General features: G+C 43.1%; 1 protein-coding gene across 2 annotated transcripts in view; it reads left to right on the top strand.

The window, feature by feature from the left end:
• Nucleotides 1-12,374, top strand: part of cntn3a.1 (contactin 3a, tandem duplicate 1) — a 107,782-nt gene that overhangs the window by 42,725 nt on the left and 52,683 nt on the right. For both annotated transcript variants that reach the window (XM_023991132.1, XM_023991131.1), the window contains exon 5: nt 461-556. In XM_023991132.1, coding sequence (XP_023846900.1) covers nt 461-556 — 96 coding nt within the window. The remainder of the gene's footprint in view (nt 1-460; nt 557-12,374) is intronic.

The following is a 12,374-nucleotide window of genomic DNA, read 5'->3' as shown; positions in this document are numbered from 1 at the left end:
CGCATGCTGGAGGTGTTTGGGATTGAACAGTTCTGTAAGTACACGGGAAGAAATTATTGTCTCTCAAAGTTGTCCAAAGGTGTCGGATACTGCCATTTAACCCAATGAGGTAGATGCTCAATATATTAGATAGGAACTAGAATAACAAATGATGATACATATTAATATAAGAATATAGATCAAATTTGTGTCCCAAAATATGAAATTGTAGTCCTAAGAATAATCAATGACTCACTGTTTCAAGGGAGTATTAGACAAAAAGACATGACCTGTGTTTGGGGCTATAACAATTTGTATAATGTCAAGTCACTGCATGGTGTTCCACACTACCGATGATAGATTAACTACTATGTCAATATTTGGTTAGATAATGGCAATAATGGCTATTGCCATTGCTTCATAAATTCAGTAGAATACTGCTTGATCATTTTGGCCTATTCCTTTTGTCTCTCTGAAACAGATTTGGAGAATTTCAAGACACAGAGTCGAAGTCCAGTGAGGGTTCGTGAGGGCCAAGGAGTGGTCTTACTCTGTGGCCCACCACCCCACTCTGGAGGTAAGAAAGCTTTTGCGGAACAGCTAATGACTGTGAAAGGACCAACTAAAAGCTTGTTTAAGTGGTACACTATTTCCATAAGTCATATGTAGGCCTACAATAAATAAATAAATATCATGGGTATTATTTGAATGCTGGTGGCATGATGATCGGTTCTTGGTTGGCAATTATCAAATAAAAAGTGTCTTGCTCTTCCATATCTCATCAATATAACCTACCATGTCCACTTTATCAGTGAACTGTTGTCTAGAGGGCATGCGCCAAAACCAGATTGGGCAAGTATGCTATTTATTGCAACAGTTTTTGTAACAAAACCATTGGTAGAAAAAAACTCTTGCTTTCTATTCGGTACATGGAAATTTAAGGTTAACAGTGCTTTGTATGTACACAACGTTATCACGCACAACTTTTATCCGCAACAAGTCAATTTGATGGAAACACAACTCTGGTGGGAAAATGCGCATATGCAGATTTTAGAATTGGATGGAAACTTAGACAAGCAACTAACCAGTCACGGAAGGGGGACTTGTAGAGAGAGATTGCAAAATCCAGGCACAGCTGCTCTCTTTGCTCTTCAAGTGTTTGCAGTGCCAGTGTCTCCAGTGCAACGGTGTACCTCACATATGCAGTGCCCAGGATGATGCGGCAAGCACACTTTTGGATGTGCTCAAGCTGGTCTGAGAGGGATTGGGATAATGAGCTATTCCAAGCTGTGAAGTCAGAAAAAGCACCATCTTCTTATTTTAGTATTTACAATCTATGCACTTCTGGATCAATCAATACATTTTCGGACTGATTACAATTTAGATTTCGTGTCCTGAGGTTTCTTATGGCCTATTTTAACATAATAAATGCATTCATTATTTATTATGGAATATTTATACTATTGAAATATCAACGGTCAAAATGTCATCCAGGGTCTTTCTAGTAATTATAGAATAGAGGGTTAACGATTAACTAGAAATGCCTCAAGAAGGCTTCGGGATTTGAATGTGGCCAAGACCCAAGATGCTATACAGAGTTAAAGAGAAATCACAGTGGCACTTTTTTTTTCAGAGCCTGTGCATTAGGGTGCCTGCTTTGTCTGCACTCATGTCCCCTACTGCTCTCTGAGTGTCTATCTGGATAACTGTGTTCAGACCCAGACCTAATGCACCCGGCCTCCTTTTCCTAATGGAACTAGACCTTTTAGATTTACTCAAGGATGTAATCCCTTATTCTCCTGCACATCTGACAGAAATCAAGGTAGCAAGCTAGCTACACACATGGCTTGCAGATTTTGTCCTCTATAACATCTTATATACAGTTGAAGTCGGAAGTATACATACACTTAGGTTGGAGTCATTAAAACTCATTTTTCAACCACTCCACAAATTTCTTGTTAACAAACTATAGTTTTTGCATGTCGGTTAGGACATCTACTTTGTGCATGACACAAGTAATTTTTCCAACAATTGTTTACAGACAGATTATTTCACTTATAATTCACTGTCTCACAATTCCAGTGGGTCAGAAGTTTACATACACTAAGTTGACTGTGCCTTTAAACAGCTTGGAAAATTCCAGAAAATTATGTCATGGCTTTAGAAGCTTCTGATAGGCTAATTGACATKATTTGAGTCAATTGGAGGTGTACCTGTGGATGTATTTCAAGGCCTACCTTCAAACTCAGTGCCTCTTTGCTTGACATCATGGGAAAATCAAAAGAAATCAGCCAAGACCTCAGAAAATAAATTGTAGACCTCCACAAGTTTGGTTCATCTTGGGAGCAATTTCCAAACGCCTGAAGGTACCACGTTCATCTGTACAAACAATAGTACACAGGTATAAACAACATGGGACCACGCAGCCGTCATACCGCTCAGGAAGAAACGTGTTCTGTCTCCTAGAGATGAACATACTTTGGTGCGAAAAGTGCAAATCAATCCCAGAACAACAGCAATGGACCTTGTGAAGATGCTGGAGGAAACAGGTACAAAAATATATATATCCACAGTAAAACTAGTCCTATATCAACATAATCTTAAAGGCCACTGCTCCAAAACTGCCTTAAAAAAGCCAGACTACGGTTTGCAACTGCACATGGGGACAAAGATTGTTATTTTTGGAGAAACGTCCTCTGGTCTGATGAAACAAAAATAAAACTGTTTAGCCATAATGGCCATTGTTATGTTTAGAGGAAAAATGGGGAGGCTTACAAGCCGAAGAACACCATCCCAACCGTGAAGCACGGGGGTGGCAGCATCATGTTGTGGGGGTACTTTGCTGCAGGAGGGACTGGTGCACTTCACAAAATAGATGGCATCATGAGGCAGGAAAATTATGTGGATATATTGAAGCAACACCTCAAGACATCAGTCAGGAAGTTAAAGCTTGGTCGCAAATGGGTCTTATAAATGGACAATGACCCCAAGCATACTTCCAAAGTTGTGGCAAAATGGCTTAAGGACAACAAAGTCATGGTATTGGATTGGCCATCACAAAGCCCTGACCTCAATTCTATAGAAAATGTGTGGGCAAAACTGAAAAAGCGTGTGTGAGCAAGGAGGCCTACAAACCTGACTCAGTTACACCAGCTCTGTCAGGAGGAATGGGCCAAAATTCACCCAACTTATTGTGGGAAGCTTGTGGAAGGCTACCCGAAATGTTTGACCCAGTTAAACAATTTCAAGGCAATGCTACCAAATACTAATTGGGTGTATGTAAACTTCTGACCCACTGGGTATGTGATAAAAATAAATAAAATCTTAAATAAAGAATCATCTCTATTCTGACATTTCACATTCTTAAAATAAAGTGGTGATCCTAACTGACCTTAGACAGGGATTTTTACGAGGATTAAATGTCAGACGTTGTAAAAAAAACTGATTTTAAATGTATTTGGCTAAGGTGTATGTAAACTTCAACTGTACCTGTATGATGCAATGCCATATACAATTGTGGCCAAATATACTGGCACCCTTGCATGTATTATTGGCACCCCGCAGCTAGTACTTGGTTCCATACACAGCTTTTGGCCAAAATAAATGCCAACAAACGCTTTTTGTAGCCATCAATGATCTTGCTGCATCTTTCTATTGGCCATTTGGACCTCACTTCAACAGCAAACTGCTCTAATTATTCAGTGTTTGAGGGGTGCCATCTACCACCTGCTGTTTTCAGATCTTACCATAGGTTTTGGATATGATTCAGATCTGGACTCTTCACTGGCCACTCTAGAACAGTCCAGTGTTTCTTCTTGAAACATTTCTGTCTGCTTTTTGATGTGTGTTTGGCTTCATTGTCCTGCTGGAAGACCCATGACCTTCAATGGAGACCCAGTCTTTGGACACTGGGTTATTCTGCTGATTTCATGATGCCTTGCACACGTTCAAGGCCCCTCGTACCAAAGCAACCCCACATTGAAAGCTTAATGTGGGTTTGTGATCTGTATTGCCAAAGAGCTCTAATTTAGTTTAATTGGTCCACAGAACATTTCCCCAGGATTTTAGCTTGCTTATTTTTTTCATCCCTTTTTCATGGTATCCAATTGGTAGTCACAGTCCTGTCTCTGCAACTCCCATACAGACTTGGCTGAGGCGAAGGTCGAGAGCCATGCAACCCAACCCAACCCAACCAGCCAAGCCAAGCCAAGCCAAGCCAAGCTGCACTGCTTCTTGACACAATGCCCACTTAACCCAGAAGCCAATGTGTCAGAGGAAACACCGTACACCTGGCGACTGTATCAGTGTGCACTGCCACAAGAGTCGCTAGTGCAAAACAAGGACACCCCTGTCGGCCAAACCATCCCCTAATCCAGACGACGCTTGGTCAATTGTGCGCTGCCCCATGGGTCTCCCGGTTGCGACAGAGCCTGGACTAAAACCCAGAATCTCTTGTGGCAGAGCTAGCACTGTGATGCAGTGCCTTAGACCACTGTGCAACTCAGGAGGCCCATTTTAAGCTTGCTTAGGTTTGTTTTTGAGAAGTTCAATAGGCTTTCTTGTGTGTCCTTCAGCAGGTTGGTCTTCCTACTGTATGTTTATGTCACGCCCTGACCATAGAGAGCCTTTTTATTCTCTATTTTGGTTAGGTCGGGATGTGACTAGGGGGCGGGGGGGGGGTGGTTCCTATCTAGATTGTCTATTTCTATGTTGGCCTGGTATGGTTCCCAATCAGAGGCGCTGTTTATCATTGTCTCTGATTGGGAATCATATTTAGGCAGCCATTTCCCCACTCTGTGTTGTGGATCTTGTTTCTGTGTAGTTGCCTGTGAGCACTGCTTGAGCTTCACGTATCGTTTATTCTTTTTTTTTGTGCGTTTCACTCCAATAAATATGTGGAACCTAGATCACGCTGCACGTTGGTCCGAGTATGCTTCCAACGACGATCGTGACAGAAGATCCCACCACAACAGGACCAAGCGGCGTGCCTAGGAGGAGAGGGTATCCTGGATTTGGGAGGAGATATTGGATGGGAAGGGATCCTGGACTTGGGAGGAAATCTGGCGGACAGGATCGCCTTCTTTTGCGGCAGACGCAAGGAGAGAGGGAGGACAGTGACGATGCCGGGGTTCGCGGCTACTTAGAAAGCCCCAAAAACAGCCCAATATTTTGGGGGGAGGGGGCACGCGGGTGGTTGCCGGACCGGGGAGTGAGCCAGAGCCTGTGTGGGAGTTGATAGAGGAAGGTAATGAGAGATACCGGAGAAAGGTTTTTGAAAGGGTATGCTGCAGTGCAGGCGCGCTGAAGAGCGCCTTCTCAGCCCGGCAAATCTGTGCCAGCTCCACGCACCAAGTCTCCAGTACGCCGTCACAGCCCAGTACGTCCTGTGCCAGCTCCCCGCACTCGCTGTGCGAAGTGTGTCATCGTTCCGGTACAATTTGTGCCGGCTCTACCGCACCAGGTTCCAGTGCGCCTCCACAGCCCAGTAGCGTTCCTAGTGCTAGCCCCCGCACTCACACGTGCAGAGGTTGTCATCTGTTCGGTACCAGTTGTGCCGGCTCCACGCACTAGGCTCCGTCCAGTGCGCCTTCCCAGTCCGGTACGTCCTGTGTCTCCTCCTCACACTTGCCCTGAAGTGCGTGTCACCAGTCCGGTGCCACCGTGTTCCGGCTCCACGCACCAGGCTTCCAGAGACGTCCCCAGTCCAGAGCTTCTGGCGACAGTCCCCAGTCCAGAGCTTCTGGCGACGGTCCACAGTCCAGAGCTTCTGGCGACGGTTCAACAGTCTAGAGCTTCCGGCAACATCCACAGTCCAGAACCTCCTGCGACGGTCCACAGTCCCGGAACCTCCTGCGACGGTCCACATGCCGGAACCTCCTGCGACGGTCCACAGTCCGGGAACCTCCTGCCGGTCCACAGTCCGGGAACCTCCTGCGACTGTCACAATCCGGGAACCTTCTGCGCACGGTCCACAGTCCGGAACCTCCTGCGAGTGGTCACCAGTCCGGACCTCCTCCGCGACGGTCCACAGCCGGAACCTCCTGCGACGGTCCACGGTTCGGAACCTCCTGCGACGGTCCCAGTTCCAGAACGCCCAGCTAAGGGCAGGAGCCTCCCTCTGCGCTGATGTCCAGCGCATGGTGTCCAGTCCTCCACCAAGGCGGAGCCTTCCTCTGCCCGGTGCCCAGTCCAGGCACGACGTCCAGTCCCGTCCATGGCAGGACTTCCTCTGCGGCATGCTCAGTCCAGGCCCGGCGGCCAACTCAGCTCCATGGCGGGAGCCTTCCTCGGCGCGTGCCCGGTTCGGGCACGGCGTTCTACCGTCTTCCCATGGCCGACCCGTGGTCTGGGCGGGGGCAAAAGACACCCGGAGGCCGCCACCGCCACTAGTCACCCCCCCCCTACCCTCCCCAGTTCGTTTCATGTTTTGCGACCGGATTCCTGCACCTTTGGGGGGGGGGGGGGGGGTACTGTCACGCCCTGACCATAGAGAGCCTTTTTATTCTCTATTTTGGTTAGGTCGGGGTGTGACTAGGGGGGTGTTCCTATTCTAGATTGTCTATTTCTATGTTGGCCCTGGTATGGTTCCCAATCAGAGGCAGCTGTTTATCGTTGTCTCTGATTGGGAATTCATATTTATTTACCTGCCCGCGCGTCGTGGTTTAGATTGTGTACTGAACGCACGAGACAAAACTGAGTTATTTGGACATAAATGATGGACATTTATAGAACAAAAAAAACATTTATTGTGGAACTGGGATTCCTGGGAGTGCATTCTGATGAAGATCATCAAGGTAAGTGAATGTTTAATGTTATTTCTTGACTTTGTTGACTGCACAATATGGCGGATATCTTTTTGTCTTGTTTGGGCTCTGAGCGCCGTACTCAGATTATTGCATGGTTTGCTTTTTCCGTAAAGCTTTTTTGAAATTGACACAGCAGTGCATTTAAGGAGAAGTGTATCTAAATTCCATGCATAACACTTATTGATTTCATCAACATTTATAATGAGTATTTCTGTAAATTGATGTGGCTCTCTGCAAAATCACCGGATGTTTTTGGAACTACTGAACATAACGCGCCAATGTACTACTGAGAATTTTTTATAATATAATATGAACTTTATCGAACAAAACATACATGTTTTGTGTAACAAATGAATGTCCTATGAGTGTCATCTGATGAAGATAATCAAAGTTAGTGATCATTCTATCTCTATTTCTGCTTTTTGTGACTCCTCTCTTTGGCTGGAAAAATGGCTGTGTTTTTCTGTGACTTGGCTCTGACCTAACATAATCGTTTGTGGTGCTTTCGCTGAAAAGCCTATTTGAAATCGGACACTGTGGTAGGATTAACAAGAAGTGTATCTTTAAAAATGGTGTGAAATACTTGTATGCTTGAGGAATTTTAATTATGAGTTTCTGTTGTTTGAATTTGGCGCCCTGCACTTTTCACTGGCTGTTGTCATATCGATCCCGTTAGCGGGATCTCAGCCGTAAGAACCACATTTATTCGCCCATTGGGTCAATACAGCTGCATCAGACAAAGACATTTCACACAAACAACTAATATTAACCCTTTCTCCTAGGCTGAGTCTCCTCCTACCATCTGAACATCCAATGCATCGCTGTTGCTAGAAACAGAACCTTAGTGATATCTGTTCTTCCTCACTTCATCTGACCTGACCTCTACCCCAAAGTGCTCCATCCTCCCCCAACTCAAGGCGTGTCATGTTGATTTGGTACCATACTGTGTCTCTTTCTCCCCAGAGGATCCCTCCCATAGGAACCCTGAATGGCTAACAATAACATATCCTGACATAATGTAAAAGTTATACATTACCCTCTCTTCCTCAGTGACATGAATAAGTATATTTCATATTCTCAGAACCCAACAGTCCACCCTCTTGAACAATAGTTTCCTACTGTTCAACTTACATAATCTTGGAAATTACTTATAAATGAACAAACAATGATAACAACACATGAACAAAAGATAAACATGATTAACATTCACAGTGAGGTTTACAACCTCAGACTTATGGCCTGTGTCCTATAATCACACCATGAACACTCTTATTTCCATTTTTCATAGAACACTGATAATAACGTGTCCAGTGGATCTGTTGACTTCTCCCAGTTCAACGTTCTCCTCTGGTCCCTAAGAGAGTTATAGCACAAGACTTGGAAAGCAAAAATGAACACAAATAATGTGTTAAGATATGCACAATGATATATGCATGAAAACCCAAGGTTTGATAACATGACAATTCCCACACTCTCTTCGCCCAACTATGCCTTCAGGATACGTTTCTGCTGAGTTTGTCAAAAATTAAAGCCATAAAAATCCTCCTCAAGCTTTCGCCCAGTCTTCCCTGTCAGACCACAGGATCCAAGAGGTGTTCCCAAGCCGTGTCATTCTCACTTTGCTCCCCATCACCTTCTTTGCTACCTGATAGGCACACCATAATTTGCAAATAAATTCATTAAAAATACTACAATGTGATTTTCTGGATTTTTTTTTCTAATTTTGTCTGTCATAGTTGAAGTGTACCTATGATGAAAATTACAGGCCTCTCATCTTTTTAAGTGGGAGAACTTGCACAATTGGTGGCTGACTAAATACTTTCTTGCCCCACTGTACATCAGTCTCTCCTCTGGAACAATGATCACTCTTATGTTCCACGAAACCTAAAAACATATTGACTTGAAAAGGAAAGAGAAAAAAAGTACATGTTTAATAATTTCACACCACCCTTGATGCGACTAAAACTGGGGAAAGAACCGTCCTTCCGCACCGTTCTATGCACATGTGATGTTGGTCTCCCTGCCGTCTGCTTCATTTTCATCCTTGGTTGTTAGCGCAAAACACAGACTATGGGCCTTGTATGCAATTAATTGTACCGTATCATCCAACAATTGATGCGATATAACATAAAAATTCTGATGACATGGTAAAACAAAAGAAAACGAAAAAAACGTAATGGTTGACCCAAGCCATCATCCATTGAGTTCTCTAATAACCTCCCCGTCGGAGGACACTTAAAGATAAGGTTTGTAGAGCCTCCCTAGGCCTAATAAATTTGAGCAGTGCCCCCACCCATCACCGTTTGAAAGCAACTCTCTTTCGCTGTATCCGAATCATAACTACAACATTTAATACATTATCCAACCCAAATTCAGTCCTTAGTACTTTACTTTGAGTATGACTCAAATTCAAGCTTCTCAACCTAACACACACCATCCCGGTTAGAATGTACATTTATAAATAGAACCTTTTATTGCCGGTAATAACTCTTCTCATTACAGCCCTCCTTTTGTTCCTGTTTTCCTGTCGCGAGTGGCCTGGTAATGAAAGATCGGTATCTCAATGCATACTTAGTCTAAATTGTTCGCAGTGTGTAGACCCCCCCCACCCCCCCTTTCTCCCGGCACTTATCATTCTAGCGTGTCCTCTTCAGATAGCGTTACAGTTCATCTTCCCAACGGCACATGTTAACTCTTGCCTGTCACATTTGATGGCCCTTGATAATGTCCCGATTTTCAATATACAAATAGGAACATGAGAGAAATGTGTATGTTATCTCTCTCCACACTCACTCCACATGCACGGTCTCAGGACTCTGGTGTACTCCTGCCACCGGTACCCAGGTTAATGGCACAGACTCAGATAGGAGTGTTAAAAGTCACTGTCGCATTGAATGCCTTTCTTCACCTGGTTAGGGAGGGTTTTGAGGTTCACACAAGCTGTTTGTGACCAAATTATTCCTACATGCATTAAGACACTATCTGACGTCACCTTCCATAATAGCCCCAAGAGAAGACAGATCAGAACAACAGTTTAGTTCAAGTAATTTCTGTTTCAGGAAATCCAGACAAGAATATGACAAATTACTACATTCCCAATTTCTTAATAACATTATCTCTATGACAAATGTCAAAGAGCATAACAACATACTGTTACTGTTGAAACCTTAATCAAAATGAGTTCACACTCCCATATTTCACTGGCGACCTCTCGGAAGAGTTACCAGATCAGGAAGTCAGCGCCCTAACCAATTGGGGAATCCCACACTCCAGTAGACACAATCTGGTGACATTTGTATTCAAACAAAGACAAAAATGACATCAGCAATACACATATCACAATCCATTTGGAGTAACTGTCATCCCTTATTAACATATATGTTTCCTTCTATATGCAGACTGAACAAAATACACTTGTATATTTACCCAAAGACCAGGGCCCCAGGGAACTGGTCATTTTCCCTTCGAACACATGATTCACCACGTGATTCAAAAACAACATGTTAAATCAAAAATAAACGAATGCGAATAACCAATCAACTTAGAATTACAACTCTTGATAACTAACTTTATGAGAAATAATAGTTTCTCATAAAGTAATAGTAAAATAGAATAGAGACTGGTGTTTTGTCATTCATTTTATAATTAAATCGCACCTGTTTCGATAATTTCTAGTGAGAAATTTCATGCCTCACCAGAAAGTCAGGATACAGGGCATTCGACACCATTAAATATTTCCTTCCCCTTTTCTTTCCGTCCTTCAGAAACCCTTTAAAACATTTAAAACATTTCAATCTTTCTGCATACCCAATTTAAAACCAAATTGGAAAGACCCCACTAAATAAATCCCATGGTATCAACACCACTAATGCATATTCATAACCGGTAAATTTTGTGTGTGTGTGTGTGTGTGTGTGTGTGTGTGTGTGTGTGTGGTAAACCATACAGTAGGTCAAAAACACACATGAACAGGCCTTACTTATCTGGGAGCTCAGTTTATGGCCTAATCCAGATATTTTTATACTTAAAACTGCCGAGTATCACTAACTGCTCTCCCTAATACCACAGTCTCCGGGAGCATTCCAACAAGCGATAAAGAAACTCCCTCCTCTTCTGGAAAAGAAAGTGTACATTTCGTTAGCATTCACTATGCTACATTTTAATCGGCAATCCACAAGTATTAATTATAAACCAAACATGATAATGGTACATCCACTGTCCTTACTCCAATCATTATACGTTTGTTTTAATCCACACCATTGTTTATGTATCCTTTATTTAGCATGTACTACCCTTAGACACAGCGACTTTATCTCGCAACCGAGTCCAACGATTCACTGGTCTCTTTTCCCCCTTGATTTTCTAAAACCACCGCACCGCAATGTTCATGAACTAAAAAATGAAAGGTTCATTTTAGGTTTAGTAACCCCTTTGCTAATTCCTCGTTACCCCTCCACCCTTTCGCCCATTCTAGAAATCTATTTCAGAATAAGACGACATAAAATGTAAATCTATTTCATAATAAAACCACATAAAATGAATCAAGAGATCAAAAAAAAAAAAAAATCTGAGTCTGCAAGGAGTGTTTGGCCAGATCATTTTAATGTGTTACCTTTGAATCCATCCCCCTGGCATTTCGCCTAGATTCAACCCAGCATACTTTTTCCTGTGGCAAATTTTGCCAATTTCTCATCATAAGGAATCCGCAATATTTGATCCCTGGCCTCTATTAAAAAGTTGTGTAAGACATGTTCTCATACGTCTTCCTTCACATAGTGATTCATAGAGATTGCAGTTTCTATCGATCGAACCAAGACCATACACAGCTATGTGAAAGTTCCCTGTTCCGCTAATGCTTGCATGGCAGCACTTACTTTACACTCATTCTTCCAATGTTGGATAGCTCCCTGTTTTAGATGTGGGACTGTCTCCCTACTCTTTAAAGTTTTTTCGCTACGTTTCTTTGTCTTACCTTGGCCATTGAAACCACTGTTAGTGACTTTCACTGTGGCCGTATTAATAACCCCTTGCACATCTGCGAAGTGAGCGGAGTTATAATATTCCACTCTCAAAACACCTTGCTCTATTTCATCCACAACCACCCAGAATTGCCGTTTTGATCACAGGTTTCAAACTTGCCATCATAGCTGAAGTGCAATTTCTATCAATGTACTCCCCGTACCCAGTCTTTCTGTGGCTGAGTACTTCTACTAATTCCGGGTTTATCGGTTTGTATTTATTTGTTGGCAGAATGCTGACATCAAAACGCTGGTATATTGAGCTTTTGATTCGTTTTTTACGTCATTGTGCCAAGTCATAATTGCTTCCCTGAATTCTTAATTTGATTTGAATTCTCCGTCAGCAGGGAAATGTTGCCCAATTCTATCCAGTTTGCTTAATTCTTCCCATATTGGAGTCAAATTGGTAGAATGCTCGTGCAATTCTTTCAGCGCCTTCATGGCTTTATTAAACTCCTCTTGCTCCCCTTTACAGGGAGAATCGGGACCGTCTGTCGCCATATTAGTAGTTATTATTCCCAAACCTCTCACATCGGTGTCCAGGGTGTTTAGATTTCTTCAGTCCCGTCTC

This window comes from Salvelinus sp. IW2-2015, linkage group LG7 (genome assembly GCF_002910315.2).
Source record: "Salvelinus sp. IW2-2015 linkage group LG7, ASM291031v2, whole genome shotgun sequence".
NCBI classification, from domain to species: domain Eukaryota; kingdom Metazoa; phylum Chordata; class Actinopteri; order Salmoniformes; family Salmonidae; genus Salvelinus; species Salvelinus sp. IW2-2015.
This window is presented reverse-complemented; position numbering and strand designations above follow the sequence as displayed.